Source organism: Seriola aureovittata, chromosome 12 (assembly GCF_021018895.1).
Source record: "Seriola aureovittata isolate HTS-2021-v1 ecotype China chromosome 12, ASM2101889v1, whole genome shotgun sequence".
Taxonomy (NCBI): domain Eukaryota; kingdom Metazoa; phylum Chordata; class Actinopteri; order Carangiformes; family Carangidae; genus Seriola; species Seriola aureovittata.
In genome coordinates, this window is record NC_079375.1 from 24,407,752 (window position 1) to 24,425,534 (window position 17,783).

Sequence of the window (17,783 nt, forward strand, 5' to 3'; positions counted from 1 at the left end):
AATGATACCAAGATACGCGTGTAAAGTGACATCTGTTGTATTATCCTAAAATGCAGTTGAAAGGGAGAAAGAGCATCACATCTCCTCTAATAAACCCTTCATTTCTATTATCTCCCATTATCATTCAACACAAATAAAGGGGGCCTGTGAAAAACAGATGCCCATCACTGAAGTTACCCTCTGGCTACAGGGCTGATTTGCCCTAATTGTCCACAGAAATTTTGATGTGGAGTAAATACTGGAGGGAAAAGTTCTCCACCCAAGGGAAGAAACACATCAAACCTTAACTGTGTCTCCAAAACAGCAGCAAAGAAGCGAAAGATGAGTCACCAACATTTAAATCTTCTTCCTCCCTCTTCCTGGAGGATTGTTTGGTATCAAGTAGCACCAGCAGTCAGTTTGGTAAACATTAGTAAGCTGTGTGCTGATTGCTGACATCCCTCATTACTTCACATGCTCTGACATTTGCAGCTGCCATGATGCTGCCTGAAGTTAGTGTTGACCTCTGATTATTTTCATCCTTCCAGAAATAGCCGATAAGATCTATAACCTGTTCAATGGCTACACCAGCGGGAAGGAGCAGCAGACGGCCTACAACACGCTGATGGACCTGGGCGCTCCCACGCTGCACCGCGTGCTCTACCACTACAACCAGCGCTACGAGAGCTTCGGAGAATTCACCTGGAGGTGTGAGGATGAGCTCGGACCCAGGTACCGTTTATCATTCAGCTCCGTTCTTCTGGTCAGGCATTTATAGTTTTTCCTGCCTTAAGAATAAAATGCCAGTCTCTCTGCCAGTTTTTAGAGGAGCTGTTTGTAACTTTTGCTCTTGCTACTAAGCTAAGATTAATATTAACAGCTGTTTACTCACCAGTCTAGAAGAAATGTTGTGAGTCCAGCATCAAACTTCATTTCTTTACTCACCAAGAGCTCGTCTCTATCACGTCTTTTCTTCTACTGAAGTTAGCATGCTAACCAGCTAGCCCCGGCCCATCTGGTCACTTTCCATTAGCGACTCACTGAAGCCTCCAGTCTGCCCTGAAGATGCAGCGCTGATCAGAAGGATTATAACCTCCTGTATTGTAAACACAATGACGGCTGAAGCTCTTGTCAAGCAACAATCACCACCACCTGCTCCCAGCAACAACAAAAAAAATCTGTGTTCGGCAGCAGAGAAAATGTACAAATAGCCTCTTTAAAGCAAAGCAAACAACAAAAGGCATCTCATTTTCAGGGAATGGACATTGATTTTACACCTTATAAGCACCTCTTTGTTTATACTCCCGTAGATAATAAATGAAAATGACAGAAACGGTGAGACAGTCAACCAACTGGAATTCAGTTTATGTTTCAGAAATGCCCACATTTCTGATATGTAAGCTCACATCAGAAATATGCATTCCTTCAAGCAAATTGCTCATCAACTTTAGCTTGATGGCCAATTTATCAGAGGGATCCAACATTATACAAAGCCTTGTAGGTCTGCCCTGAGTCAGACTCATACAGAACACCAAAAGACTGAGCCCTTTTAATAATGTGTAGACTGTGTTCACTGTAATCAGTCTCTGAAATTGCAGATATGTGTGTGCGCCCTTCATGAGCTGCCCTCCCACCAACAAAGTGCAATCTGTCGTACTGAACTTGTGCAATTGACATTGACGTCTTCGAACAATAACAGCACAGCCTGGCTGCAAGATTGAAGAAAAAGTGGCAACTGGACAAGAGTCTGGGTTGGATCACGCTTTGGTGGTGTGAACACCACTTTCAAGTGCAATTTCAGCAGACGGTCCTTTCAAACAAGAAATAGTCACCAGCAATTTCAAATATCTTCGAAAGCCCAGACACTGATTTAGCTGTTTGCAGTTCATAAAAATTAAACACATGGCAGATCTGGACCGGACTAAAGTTACAGATACGCTCCATTAGTGATTACTCTACCCCCTACTGCCTGTGTGAAACTCTTCCCATCCTAACAATGATTTATAGACCTCACTCAAAGTCCAACTACTTGTAGAGGACTCGCTACATACCACCAACTGTGCTGATCAATTCATAACTAAAGCTGCCTGTTTAAAGGATAAGGCTTCTCATTTTCTATATTCTGTCTTTAGCCTTTTTTTTTTTTTTTTTTTAAATGAAAGTATATATTCATGACTGTTTTTAAAAGATTTATGTCTTCAGTAAGAATGAATGGGCCAGGGGCTGAGTGCCACACACAGGTTAGGGAAGAATGGAAGTATTGCGAGATAGACTAACACATTGTTGGGTTTTCATTGGATTTATTTCCAATAACAAGAATATAGAATATCACCAGTGTTGTCCTTTAGTACTGCGTGAAATAACACAGCACCGTCGCAGGCAGTGAGCTCCAGCAACAACGCAGGGTCGTCCAGACACAGAAGTCTCACCTTTCCTAACTTTTCCACTTTGACACAGGTCACTGCTTGACCACGTGTTTATCCTGTTACTGCACCTGTTCCTGTTACTTGAATACTGTTTGACTGAGACACAGTAATGTTAGCGTGTCCAGAGTAGGCTAACTGTTGCTTTGTTAGGCCTAGCAGCAGCTGAAAGTGGAGCACAGCAGTGACAAGTTGTTTTCTTCACCTTTATTTATTTATTTGTTTACACATCCAGCACTTACGGAGCGACATTACTCTTCATTTGACGTTGTGTTTGCGAGCACATGATGAATTTGATATTCACTGTCTCCTTTTAGCTCTGTTTTTGGTCTCTGCCAACCTCTGAGAGGAATATCCGGGTTTTTAGCTGCTCACTGCTCCACTGTGTTCACCAGCTAGCATCTGTTTCTAGCTGCTGTGATGCACATGACATGTGAACATTCCTCCTTCAAACCAAAACATACTAAACAAAACCAAAACAGAGGTAATCCTATCTCGCTAAAGCATTTCCTTCACACATTTTTCAAAGCAAACTGTGATTTGTTCCAAATCGTCTTTTCTTTTTTTGTTCCAGCACAATTACAAACACATCCTACAACGGCTCGAGCAGCCAAATCTCCATCGGCCCATTCAAAGCCCGGCGGTGTCCAACTCTTGTTTAGATTCTCAAAGGCTGGCAGATGTTCTGCTCCCAGCTTCCTAAGTGCTGTCTTTGATTGTAGGCGGTTGTTTGTGTGAATCAGAGTTACGGAGGAAATTCATTCAAACGGACTGAGAGGCTGAGTGAGCTTAACCTCCATGACATCAACGGGGCCATTTAGCAACACACAACCAGGGAGGGCCCCAAATTTCCCTCAAACTCAGGATAAGTACCCATAATGTAAAATTGTAGCTTAATGTTTTATAAACAGAGCCATGTGTCTGATATAAAATATACTTATAAACGGCAGTCTGTGGTGCATGCTTTCTCTTTGGCAGGTGAAACTGATTAGCCAAGGCTCCCTTAATTCTCTCTGTTTCTCGCTCTGTCTGTGGGTTCCCCCGCCCTAAATGAAAGGTTGTTTTTAATAGGGACCATGCTGGAAAGAGTTGATGTAATTGAGGGAGTTGCTTCTGAAGTGTTCCATTAAAATACACTTAGATTAACAGCCCCCCAATTTAGTTAAAGGGAGGGGTGATTAATGTTAATAAAGGCACCTCAGAGCTGGAAAAGCAGTAGAGAAGTGCATTCAAGGTGAGGCCTAGCAACAGGGGAAGGAAGTATAAACATGTTTTGTTTAGCCAAGTCATCAAATGAACATTAGACTTGCCTGTGTATCTGGTTTGGTGTGAGGAAAGAGCCCGAGCTGTATGCTTCCTATTGTTACCCGGCGGGCGGGCAGAGGGGTTGATGGCCTCACAGCTCCACCGCGGCGAGTCTTGAGCGCGCTGACAACTTCTCCCGCAGCGTCAAACGTTTTGTTTCTCTGACGTTATTTGACCAGTGGGAAAAACAAATGCAGCAGATAAAGGGCTGCACGGACGCCAAGACAAAGCACTACTGATATCATTTTAAGCAAACGAATGGTAATGCAAAGTTTCTGACTTTTCAAGTGTCCAGTATTGATGTTGGCCCGGGTTTGTGAAGCCAGCTCAGCCAATTGTTTGTTGGTATAAAGTATCACAGCATAGTCAGTCGGATAAACAGCAGGCATGTGCAGAGATGCTACTATTTGTTTGACCGATGAAATCCCTGCAGGTTTGAGAATTTACTGTTGAAGCGCCTGTTGTTTTTGCTGTTATCAGTCATTGTCTGCTCGTGCTTGTTGTTGTTTCTGTATTTCTTCTTCTTCTTCCATAAACGTCTCAGTGTCAGAAACCATGAAACCCACGGCAGCCAAACAATCCAGATACTGTAGATCTGAATCCTTACCCACTGCTCATCTACTCTGTCTGCCATTACTACATGAGTAACCAGGTTATACATTTGCATTAAAGGGTATACTGGGAAAGCTATGTGAACGTATGTTATATTTACACCTATTACCAGATTCCCCAAAGTGCTCATTCAGATTTAGTATAAACCAGTTTACCCATGTGCCCTGCTACAAAAGGTTCCCTAAAACCTGACAGGTTAGAATAAAAAATATTCTGTTAGAGTAATCTGTTCTATGAAGTTTCTGCAATTCTTGTCCACCATTTGGGATTTTGTTCTCCTTAACCCTCGATCTAGTCATTACCAAATTAGGCTCGTTGTGTCACTGGACACCCATGACAACAGGACAAATGTTTTTCTTGGTAGTTTTGGCTGATGGTACTCTGATCAGTTTTAGGATGTGGTGCATACCTGACAAAAGAAGCCAGTAAATTCTCTGAGTCAAATAATCAGAAAACTTAACACAGGTCATCAGGTTTTGGCCCTAGTGTGTTACTCACAATTATTAATTGTAGTCAGAAATGATTGTCTATGACGTGTTTCCAGTGAAGGTCAGAAGAAGAGGTGATTTCTAACTCAGCATACCAAATTTCATTACATATTAAAATGTGATTGAAGCTGCAGCAAAAACACTCAACTGTAGTTTATATGTTTAAATGTATGAGGTTGAGTACTGCTTTGACAGTATTGATCCTCAGACCACATCCAGCAGTGTGCATACATGATTCAGTGAACTGAATATCTTTGTTATCAGACCAGTATTGGATGTCACCTTTACCTGCACCTGATGATGTTTTTAAGTAAAACCCCCTTAAACCAGCAAATATGCCATGTCCTTTCTTTGAGGTAACTTTACTGTTACAGCAATGGTGCTGTTAATGCAATTTCATCACATTAAATGTCCCATTTTTCACACTTATCCAGTGTTTTATCTGAAGTGTTGATCCATAAGAAGATATATTTGTGGTTTTAAGAACCAAAAACCATCTCAGTGTAGTTTTACATCTCCTCTCTCGGCTTCTCTCTGGAGCTCTAGCAACAACAGGTCAGTGAGCCAATCAGAGGAGAGGAGGATCTGAGCCTGATTGGCTGACTGAGTGATTGAATAAAAATATAGCAGATTTCAGGTAAACACGCAGAAAAACCAAATCCTGCAAGGTTTGGATGGTGGGCGGGGCATGGCTGAGAGCAGTGACTGCTTTGTTGTGACATCACAAAGTTCCAGAAGTGCTGACGGCTGGTTTTAAGGCTCAGTTTCTGAATACAGGCTGTGTGCGTTTCTCTGTGGACTGAGGCTTTGATACTTTCACAGTATTAATATAGAATCTAGACCTGATCTATAATCACACAACACATGGACATCTACCTTTATACTATATGGGATATATATATGATATATATACTCTACCTGTCCCACCCAACAACACAGATCTGTGGTAACAGTAAACAACAGAACAGACACACACACACACACACACACACACACAGTTTCATCTTTCCAGATCAGCTGAACTTGTTATGAAGAGAATTCCCCAGTGTTTTGTTGGTTTTTTTTGCTGCCACAAACGATGAGGACTAAATAAACTAGATTTTCATTAGCTAGTCAAAATAGAGATAACGAGAGCTCTGCACAGGCTCGGGCTCAATGTAAACTCACCGCGGCCAAGTAAGCAATATCTGGAAACAAATGAATGAACAAAAGTGGCTTTATCTTTCTTGTGGCAGCAGATACTCAGATCTGCTGCTTTTAGAAACATATCGAATCGCACTGACGAGACCAGTTGGCACCCACCGGAGGACATTTTTGTTGCCTTTTTTTTTCATGCAGCATTGCGTGATGTTTTAACTCAAACCATAAACTCACCGAACGGCTGTCTCTCCAAGGCCTGACACTTCTTCTCCCGAGGGCCAGACCTTGTCATCGCCATGGGAGTACCCATCATTTAAAGGCACGCCACTTGGCTGTTGACTTAGAAACGCTAGATGTTTTGGCTGGGCTGAAAGCAAATTCTCGATCCTGGCCATCGCAGTCCTGACCATGTCCTTGGTTGGACTCTCTGCCCTTTGATGAACTGAAAAAATATTTGATTTTTTTTCAATTTTCTTTTTGTTTTTACATGACAGTCTCTCTAATCAGAGGAGAGCTTGCGATAATAAGTGCTGTTATGGTTGGAATTTCTCTCAGGAAATCATAGTCATAATCACAGCAGACTGTTTACTTTGCTCTCTGACTTTTTATAGTCGAGAGAAGGACAGAAATACACACAGTTAAAATAGACATGCCTTTCAGCTGCCGGCCCACCACTGATTTACTGCTTTCTGTGATATTGAATAGTATTACATACTTGGACATATATTTCCGGTATAAAAAACGTCCCATTATCAATATCAGCATTCTTTGTTATGAGGTTATTTAGCAATTAAAAGCTCCTCATCTGCCCTCAGAAGAACACAGTGCTGCTTTGTTTGACTGAGTACCATCAAATTAGAAAAGATTTTTCCACAGAAATATTTTCATAGCAGAACGGAGCTAGAAATAGACAAAGACTGAAGTCTAAAAATTGATTATTACAGTATTATTGGGAATGTGCGGATTAAAAATACACGTACGTTTGTCTGTGGCTAATTTTACTCTCTGCTCTTAAAAATATGAGAATAGAGGAAAATAAAAGGAAAAGTAAATTCACCAATATGAGACAGAAGCTGTCACATTAATGATCTTTGTCTACTGCTCTTACATATTTAATATTCCAGCCCTGTATGCTAAAAAAAGTACATTTAGATATATAGACTAATAATCAACAGCAAACACATTTTGAATTATTTCAATTTACATAATAATTCCATTGAGAGATGTCTCCTTACATTTAATACAAATACCACATTTAAATCAATCAAACAGTGAAGAAGTTTAATTTTATTTTCAACATTAATGGAAATCATTGCAGCTGCTTTAACTTTATACATCTTACTGATATTTTACATTTTGGGGTCAAGATCTGTCCAGATCTGTGACAGCAACCACCCACCGCTCCAGTTATTATTATTAGTCTTATAATTATTATCATTGTTATTATCATAACCTCCACCAAGGAGGTTATGTTTTCACTCGTGTTTGTTTGTTTTTCAGCAGGATTACGCAAAAAGTAGTAAACTGATTTGCACCAAACTGGGGGGGGGGGGCAGTTTAGGTGTAAATCTAGTTAATGGACAGAATCCAGAATCTTTTTGTGATGTAGGTTTGTTTGACCTTGGCACTCTGAGTGCCATTGTAGATTTCTTTGTGGAATCTGCATTGTGCTGTGTTCTCTTCCCTCCTGCAATCCACATTTAAGTTGTGGTCTTACTTTGGGATCAAGTTCAAAAGTGAACAGTGAACTCTAATAAAAAAAATTACACAATCAACTTAGAAACTTAAGCTTCTGGAGACTTCAGAAATAACAAATGGCAGATCAGGGATGTTGTAATCCTGTTTTTGAAAGCACGTAACTACAGAGGTTAGAAAAGTCAAGCCACCTGACATGACGTGAGATCAGCGTCAAAACACAAGATGCAAACGGGACGGGATCGACTGAGGCTCGGGGACAGATGGTTTCAAAACTAATTATTAGATTATTATTATCAGTTTATTCAGGGAATGCGGAGCTTGTTCTGTTTATGTCCGTGTTTGCTGCCTCGTGCTCTGGCTGCTGATGGGTGGTCCGTGTAATGCGTCGTACGATTGTGCGTGCGTGTGCACGGGTATTAATGTATCAGACCTTGATACATCTACGATGTTTTTACCTTCATGATTTCTCAGCGTTGTTTCTCTACATATCTACTCGTCTACTTTCTCTGTATATGTCGTCATTTCCTTTAGTTTGTCACCGTCTGTATGTACAGTACAGTGTGTGTGTGTGTGTGTGTGTGTGTGTGTTATATATGACTGTGCTCATGTATGTACTTGCCTGCTTATATATGCGCAAGTCAAAACCACACAACAGTTTGGGGTGAGAGTCTCCTTTCAGGGGCGCTCTCACTGTATCTAGGAGACTATTTTCTATACGTGCGCAAGGATTTATGGTGACAACCGTTGCTATTTGGAACCAATGAAATGTTCCTCTGTTTTCCTGACGAGTGAAAGCATAACAAACCACATTTTTTTTCTCTTTATTTAAAGCAAATAAATATCCAGATTTCCTCAAACCACTGAAATCTGTGGCAAAAATATTGGGAACATAAAGAGGTTTCAGAAAAATGATATGAATGACAGTATGGCAGCACACTACCAGTATCAACACAGGGCTGCGTGTCTGCAGACAGGCTGTCCGAGAAGACTGACATCATTAAAATTATTATTTCTTTCTACACAGTTTCCAGAAAACATCACTGAGGCTGTCGAAGCTGTTATGCTTCTGTCGACATGCATTTGCAAAAGGGGATGTTGCCCTGCTGAGTATCCGTACGTACGCATAACATCCAAAACACGCTCCAATTCCAAAAACAATCCAGTCACATATGCAAAGCACTTATTAGCAAAGAGGGTGCTGTTTCTCGTGTATCTCTAAATGTAAATTGGTTTGCAAATTAGAGAGCAATGCCAACAATAACACAGAGATATGTTTGCCTGTAAGTGCTTTGCCGATTTGAAAGGAATCGCGGCCTGTTGCAGCGGCGCAGAGTACATTGTTTTTCCAGAATAACATGAACACATACCAGGGAATATGGTGATGTGCTATATGTTTACAGAGCAGCAGTTGATTTAAAGTGGGTATAAGACAGGAGATGAAATAGTGCAGAGGAATCCGCAGGCCACAGTGTCTATATTATTACCGTGTGTCGCTCAAGTTCAAAAACACCAAAGAATTGCAGCTTATTGACAAAAATCAGGAACAAAAAAGACTTGTGGGTTATCGTTTGAATGGGTGTTTGACAAGAGGATATTAGCTTGCCACAGACACTGGAACACACAAGCTACACATAAAAAAACAGATTTTCTTGCCCACTTCTGTTGGTTGGTTTTATTTAGGGCCGAAGTCCAGATCCAAAGCGAACTGCAAATCAATCAAAGACTTCACCGTGTTCCACTTATTACATTTTGTTCTGATATATTTTCTTCTGTTTTTCAGACAGTTTATTGCGATCTCTTTTAAATAAACACACTGGAAAGATGCAGCAAGATGATATACAGGCAAATACATGTATCATATATATACTTAGAATTTATCTTTGCCTAATAAAGAAACAAAAGAAATAAAATGGAAAATAAAAAAATTTCCAGAGATTCCACCACATATGATTCTTCGTGACAAATCTTTATTAGTGTGTGTGCCGCATGTGGCACACGTTACAGACTGCGAGGCCACATGGAGCCAGCTGTTGTGTGTGTTCGTGTGTGAAAGTTACACATTCATTTTCCTCCAGAGTCGAACTATTTCACTTTGTTAATTTGGTTCAACTAAACAACAGCTGTATGATTCTCTTTGTTCCATAATGGAATCACTGACTTCTTTATTTCATTGCATTGGTGCTGACGTGGTTTCAGACCTCTGACCTTCATATTCATAGTGTTACCTTTAAAATAAAACTGTGTCACTTCTGAAAGAGGAAAAAAACAACTTCTTTATCTTACCAATGAAAAGCTGAAGAGTAAAATGCAGCATGAATCTGTTGCAGTAAAACACACTGGAGTTTTGCTGCTGCATCCTCACTTGGTCTGGTATGACCGGTAGCTTACGGTGGCTAATATTAGCAAACTTTAGATCTGTAGCTGTGTAACTGGCGTTACTCAGTCAATCCTGACATTTCATTCTTATCCTGCAATTGTTATTTGTTGTCACAGTTACTGTTGTCAAGCGAATTTACATTGTCTCACAAAAACAGCACCCCTGTTGTTTGCATTTGTTTGCAAGAAAGTCGTTTCCTATGAGAACTGTAGATTATCCAAAGTAACAGCGACATTGTTTCTTGAAAGGAAGCTGCTGTCATGTTTATCAAATATCATTTCTCAGTGCTGTAAACACCAAAAACAAAATCCCATTCCCCTCTGTTGTGTTGAGGTGGAGGCAGAAACCTCAGGTTTCTCAGAAATACAAAATAATATCACAACTATCTACCAAAGCTCAGATTACACTTGCTGTTCCCTCTGTCCGTCTCCAAGGTTTCAGACTGCACATCAGAATGGATCATTAACACTGACCGCAGCTGTCAACACATCCTCATACACAGATATGTAGTGCGGTGTCTATTCATCCCACTGTTCACTGCCCATTATAGAGCAAATCATGGCTTTTATGTTAGAACAGATGTAATTGGAGGTTGAGAAAAACACAGTCTCACCTTAAGGTCTGTTTTTTAGCAGATGAGGTAAAAATGTAAATGTTCAAACTTCCCTCAGATTCAAAGTAAAGTTTCACATCAGAAACAGCAGATGAGAAACAAATCTCACCAAAACTGCTAAACTGACTTTAGTTTAGAAGCTGTTGTAGAGCTTTTGATCACTGCACATTATCTTCATCAGCCCTTTTGTAATGTCGGTGACGTCACCCTTTAAAGGAGCTATTTGTAAATTTGCTATTGCTACATAGCTAACGTTAGCATAAACAGCTGTTTACTCACTAGTCTAGAATAATGTTGCCAGAGTTGTCTGCAGAGGTGGAAAGCAACGCCAATATTAACTCGTCTTTTTCTTCTACTGAAGTTAGCAAGCCAGATAGCGACTCCCTGTGGCCTCCAGTCTCAGAGCGCGTATTACAACCTCTTTTCTTGTAAACGCAACGATGGCTGAAGCTCTTGTCAGGTGACGATCACCATCATCCGCTTCGGGCAAGAAACTACGTTCCGCGGCAGAGAAAACTTACAAATGGCTCCTTCACTGGTGTTTTGTAAATCTCTGTAATATAATTTGTCACATACGCTACATGTAGCTGACAGCACTGTTACATTTATCTTTGCCAACATTACCAAAGTCTTTGTTCGTCATCATTTTTGGGAGCACCACTGAGAGTCTGGACTTCATCACCTCCATCACTCCCCCTGCCATCATCTCCTTTTTCATTGTCAGCTTTGTTTTCATCAATTTCACCTTCCCATCATCATTTCCGTGACATTCATCGTCACCACGCGGGCATCAGATCTGCCTCCTGACGACCAGGTGAGAGACGATGATGATTAATAGAACATGTGGCCTGCTTCCACTTGCAGTTAGAGCTGATGTGCAGGCAAAGCATTTATAAATAGACGAATCTTCTTTTTTCAGCCTATCAGTGTGGTCATTAATTTCCTGTAACTGGTGCACTTTGAGTGTGTAACCTGGGTGCTCTGATGTGTCATCAGTTCATCAGTATAATGTGCTGGGGCTCTGGTGACTCTGGTGCATCCAGCAGACTTGTGGCTTGGCAGGACGGCGACAGTGTGCTGTAAAAGTGTTGGTTTGGCTGAACAACGAGGAGAAACTGTGTGTGGAATGAACGAAATCTCCTCCCGCTGCCATTTTCTGACTCCAGACAAACACTTGACAAGGTTTCACTGCGAGGGCCAAACAGGCTGCATCAGGCTTAATGGTTATTTATTACACCGAACGTCCCTATGAGATGTATTTATGTGAACTCTGTGCATCGTGTTACTAATGGAGATGATTTTTCAGCTGGCCTGGTTTGGCCAAAGCACAAGCTGAAGAGTTTCATAGTTTCTCCTCTACATCTCCACAGAGTTACAGCCGTCCATTAGCCTGCTTTCCTTCACAGGACCAGCTCCTCGTTTGCCACGACCATTCATTTCTTCATTCATTCATTTTTCCACTGTCAGCAGCCATTGTGTGCTTTGGGTTCGAGTCGGAATGTGTCAGTAATGGTACACCTTACCCTGCAGGCTCCTTCAGACAGGAAGCAGTGGTGGATGGGTAGGTTTTAGGTTCTGTCACACAGTGATGTCATTCTAAAACAACAGCAGAGCCACAGTGTGATTTATGGACTGTAGACAGTCGAGTGTATCTGATGTGCATCAACCTTCCTTCATACGCTTGGCAGCAGCTGTTTCCCACAGTTCACTGCATTTCCTGGTTGCTGACTAGCTGCTAGACTTCTTTCAAAAACACTTCAAGGTGGGGGGGGGGGGTGGCTTGAGAGAGGTATGGTTTTTATTTTGAATTGAAATGAGTGTATAGATACAGAAAAGGTCAGAGGAGGAAATCCAGTTGTTCGCCTTGTCACACCAGGTTACACCCGTGTTTAAATCTAGTCTTGGGAACCTAAATAACATCAAACCTGCATGTATGTATGTGGCACTTGTCTTTTCACGCTGACAATATGGCAGTGATTTAAAACGGCAGTATCCACGAAAAAATCTGCTGTGCAGCATGAGACCCAGAAAATATTGAGGGCATATTTCTGTTTCCTCACAGATTTACGGTTTTTCCTGGCTCACGACGAGGTGGAGATGGTGCCATCCTGATCATGTGCAAACACACACACACACGAATGTACGCCGCCTTCAACCGACTCCAGAAAACACTTTTTACAAGCAACTTTTTTTTTTTTTTAGGAGATCCAGTGAATCCCGAGGAATTTCCAAAAGGACGATAATAAACTCTTCACAATTTAGTAGAATTCACCATGTGCATTTTCACAGTTTCATGACATTTAAAGACCCACAACAAACCGTTGCTGCCTTTGTTTCATATTTAGAAATTCACCATCAGTGTCTCTAAATTTTTTTTAAATCTTCTGAATATTTTCCAGCTGACTGAAACATTTTTCCCATTTTTTTTATTTGTTTATGCTTCTGTCATTCTTCCAAAATTCAGATTATTTTACGGTGAGGAAGGTTCCCCCATGTCCAGAACCAAACGACTGTGTTTGATTAAACATTTTCCTGTGAAATGTTTTTTCTGTCGTTGTCTTCATCTAATATCAAAACAAACAAACATGAATTATTCCAGGTCTCAGGAGGATTTGTAGTTTCAAGTATGTTTGGGGAAGATGAATAAAAAAGTGACGTTGAAATCACATAAACGGCGACTCCGCGTTGCGTTAAACTCTCCTATTGACTTGTCACTGAATCCTCCTCGTCCTTTCTCTCTGACTCTGATCCTCTCCATCACCTGCTGTGCACCACTTTCAGACATGAGATATTTACCGTTACAAACATCTCGTCAGTAACATGAATTATTACTTTTTTAAATGTCTGTAATAATCGGTTGATGTCTGCACTGTTTCACCTGCCCTCATGATTCACCTATTTGCGAACACGCCCTAAAGTAATCGCTCTCCGGGACGTGCAATTATGTGAATTTAGGAAACCTTCTTAAGAAGTTGGACGTACTTTGATGCCAAAGAAACAAATATCATGGCGGCGGCGCCTGACACATTCCTGCTGTAGGGAAAAAACAGACGCTCCTTGGAGGAAATTCCTTGAGGAAAATTGCAGTTCTTTTTCAGCTCAACCCTACCTCAGCCTTGTGTCCTGATTCCTTCCCAAAGTCTGCCTTTATGCCATTTTAAAATCCCTGTTATTGATATTATTGACCTAACGTACCCACGATGGAGAGTGAAATCCAAAGAGAATATTGCACATGTATCTTTGCCACGTTCTATTTGTGTTGCACTGGTTTTTGAATGAAAGTTGCTTTTTCTCCTCGACTTGTAACATGTTTGTGGATGTCATAAAGGTCTTAAAAGCAAACACATTAATCCTGTGTGTTGTCTGTTCCAACAGGAAGGCCAGCCTCATCCTCTCCCAGCTAGATGAACTCTCTCCGTGGTGCAAGGGCCTTCTCCAGGAGCCGAAGATCGGCCTTCGCAGGATGTCCCTCAAATTCCTGTCCTGCCGTTACACTGACACCAAGGCTTTTGGGCTGAACTGGTCGGACATGGGCCAGGACGTCCACAAGGCCTGCGACGAGCAGACGCTCACTGTCATGTATAATGACTATGGTGAGCCCAAGGAGCTCTAAAGGTATTCTGAGGTTTCAGCTTGGATGTGCACAGGAATATGGGAGATTCGTCAAACCCAACACAGTAAATAAAAGCAAATAAAATGCAGGTTTGTTCCATTTGTTTCCATAATATATATGCAAATATATTTTATTTATGGTGTCAAATGCTAAATATTCATTGAAATTCAATTTATTCGATTATGCTTTACCACATTCAAAAATCTAATCATAGCTTGCAGGTAGGAGAGAGTCTGCTGATCATGAAGTCCATTCCTCCCCTGCAATGAAATTCAACACAAACTTGACACATTCTGCAGATGCTTCACAATAAAAGCCTTCCTTGCTTAATGCCTCATCAACTCTAATTGGGTCCTTCATTGTTGTACAAGACAAAATAATGATACATATTTTCCTTATGCATCAAAATAGTTTGGACTGAAGCCGGAAGTCTGAGAAAAAGAAATGAAGCTTTAACTGTGAAGCAGCTGCATGAGATGGGATTGTTTACTTAGCGACCGAGGCTAACTGGTTATTTCATTCATTTTAAATTTAAGTTTTATATTCAGTTGTGCCATTAAATGCAAATATCTTAGTGGGAATAAACATAAGAACATGCATTTTATTTCACTTTATTTCTTTGTTGGATTAAACAATCTCCGTCTCAAATCTTTGATACTGAAAGAGCATGCTTTTCTTCTTCTTTTCCTTTTTTTTACCCTTTATTTTTAATTGTGTAGTTTAGACCTGAAAGTCGTTTCATTTGACTTCTTCATATTCAGTGAGATATTCCGATCTGGGACATGAAGGGTTACACATCGGCTCCTTTGTGCCTGTTTAAATCCAAACTCAGTCATATCTTCAGAAATAATAAAAACTTGTAAAAGGCAACTCTTGATGTCAAAGAAGTGGTCGAAAAAAATCTGTAGTGATAGTGACTTTGTCGCCATCCCACATCCACCCGACAGCCTGGACACAGTGGGTGGCTTCTTCTCCTGGTCTGAAATCAGTGCTTTGTTTCTTTGAGATGTTACACGGAGAGAAACTGACCCAGGAAAGACGGGACGCTGAAAAGATTCTTCACCTAGAACTCACCGTAGCTTTAGTTTCACCGGTACATTCCAGCCACCGTTAAAGGTGTTGGTGGTTCACGGCTTCTGCTGCTCGTTGTTTGCATTTATTATGAAACTGCAACACACTCAGCAGCTGTTTTGTTTTGTGTGTGTGTGTGTGTGCTGCTTAACTGTGTGAGGACAAGCAGTTCTCAACTATCACTATCTCTCTCTTTTTTACATATTGAATGAATTCGGCCTCATGGACTCACGCTGTGTCTCCAATCACTTACTTCAGTCGTAACTGCGTAACCAAGATGGCGACCGTTGAGGGTGAGAAGAGAGAGGTGTCCATCAGTTTGCCCGTTTTGAGTGCACCACCATCGTGCACTCAAAACAGCGAGTGTGAGCTCAGAAGTGCGTGAACTGAGACACAGCTTCATACTTGGTTTTTTTTGTCACTTAGACGTGTTGAAGCGTTAATGCCGTGACAGACACGTGACGACTCGTCATGTAGCGACGACGGAAACAAAGCCGGTATTTCACAGTTCCTCCGTGTGTCTGTGAGAGATAATAGATAATAGAGAACAGAGGAAGGTCTTCTGGGAGTTATTTTAGCAGGACAAACATTCAAAATGAACCTTGTACATAACATTATCATAACGTTTTAGCGATATAACCTGCTGAATGTAGTATTGATAGTTTAGCATTTGTAAAGGAAGCTGTTTAAAGGAGTTTTTACTAAACGACAGGCATCACAGTCCGGTTCATTATCTCTACATGTTCAGTGGCACCTGCCGAAAGTATTTTCTTTTATCATTTTTTTTTTTTTTTACAGTTTTCACACCAGAACTAATCCAACCAATCAGCTCTGTTAAAAGTGATAATTCTGTATTAAACCTGCGAATTAACAGTGTCTTAATGTTTTCCAGCTGCTTCTCTCTGTTTAAACTTCATCCAATAAAGTTAAGTCTTTAGAAAGATCTTTCTGATCATTTCCACTGATGCCGTGTTTATTGTGACTATATTTTTTATTCTCTTCGGCCTCATCTGTCATGTTATTATTCTATGTTACTTTATTACTGTGCGGTGGACATATTGGAGATTGATGTCAAAGAAATGCAAATGCATAGTAGTTGTTGATTTTTTTAACAAATCTCACATGTGAATACTAAAACGAAAGCTTGTAGATTTTGTATAAGCAGCAGAGTATTTCATAAAAGCATCACATTCTAGCACAGCACTGCGTTTTAATTCTGTATATAAATGTACAACAGGTGATATTTTACAGCATTTCTGTGTGCTTTAGTAGACGCAATATTGTACTGTAATATCTGCTGTGTAGCTCGGTCTTTGTAATCAGATCAATCCACTGATTCCAGTTTGAAAGTAACAAGCAGAAGGTGTCGCTTTGTTTAAACTGGACTCAACGTTTGTCATCAGCTGCGACTGACTGGTTGATTAAAAGACTTCGAGATCATTTCATCTAACAGAATGGCACAATAACAAACAATTACTGAGTGGAGATGTATAGGAGAACGAGATGGAGATCTACTATCTGCATGATATAATTCTGTCTATACTGTATGTGGCATCATAAACTTTTTCACTTTGGTCTTTGCTACTTCAAAGAACAATAAAGAATATATTATGAAAAGTGGCTGTATAAACATTTCTGACTGTTTTTCAGACGCTCATGGAGCCTGTCAGGAGTCGCAAGAAATCGTATTTTTTTAATTCACGTGTACAGAGTCTTCCTCGATGAAGATGAAGATACGGGCACATCCAAACGTCTGTATATACTACACATCTACATCTCCCGCACGCTGCTCTTTTCTCAGCATCGCGATTTACTCACAATCCAAACGCCTCGGCCTCTCTGGATCTGCAACTCCTGAGGTGTTTGGATGATCAGTAAATCATGATGCTAACCAAGAGCAGTGTGCGGGATATTCTTCTTTTCAAAAGTGATGCGTAGACAAAACATGAACACCCCAGTATTACCGTCAACCTACTGTAGCAATTAGGAAGTGAAGGTACAGGTTGTTGCGGTTACCGTGGTCCCGACCCAGACTGTGAGCTGGAGACAAGCAGTTGGTTCCTTATTTATTCCTTCAATATTACATATTATATTACCATGTGAAGGTGATCCCATTCTTTCCATTTGCCCCCTCGACATGTGTGATGCTGTGAACTGAAGTTCCTGAACTGATGCATATGCAGCTGTAATTTATACTCTTTGTGAACCCAATGTATTATTCGCTCCTTCCACTTCTGCAAATAGTTTGTTTTTTTTTCCAAATTGAAGCCTGTTTTTATATTACACAGTATATTACCACACAGAAACCAGCTGAATGAGTGCTTTGCAAATAGGAGGAGGACCAGGGAGAAACAAGTCCACCGCATGGCTAAATCTAATGTAACAAAGACACAAACAAACTTTATAGTCACAGCGATAAAACTTTCAGACATCCGCAGGCCTCTGGTCTCCGACAAGCTCAGAG

At 40.7% G+C, this 17,783-nt stretch overlaps 1 protein-coding gene across 9 annotated transcripts in view; it reads left to right on the top strand.

Moving 5' to 3' along the window:
* Nucleotides 1-16,939, top strand: part of astn1 (astrotactin 1) — a 380,707-nt gene extending 363,768 nt beyond the window's left edge. For all 9 annotated transcript variants that reach the window (XM_056392103.1, XM_056392104.1, XM_056392108.1 and 6 more), the window contains 2 exons: nucleotides 528-711; nucleotides 14,011-16,939. In XM_056392103.1, coding sequence (XP_056248078.1) covers nucleotides 528-711; nucleotides 14,011-14,248 — 422 coding nt within the window. In that variant the 3' untranslated portion in view covers nucleotides 14,249-16,939. The remainder of the gene's footprint in view (nucleotides 1-527; nucleotides 712-14,010) is intronic.
* The last annotated feature ends 844 nt before the right edge of the window (nucleotides 16,940-17,783 follow it).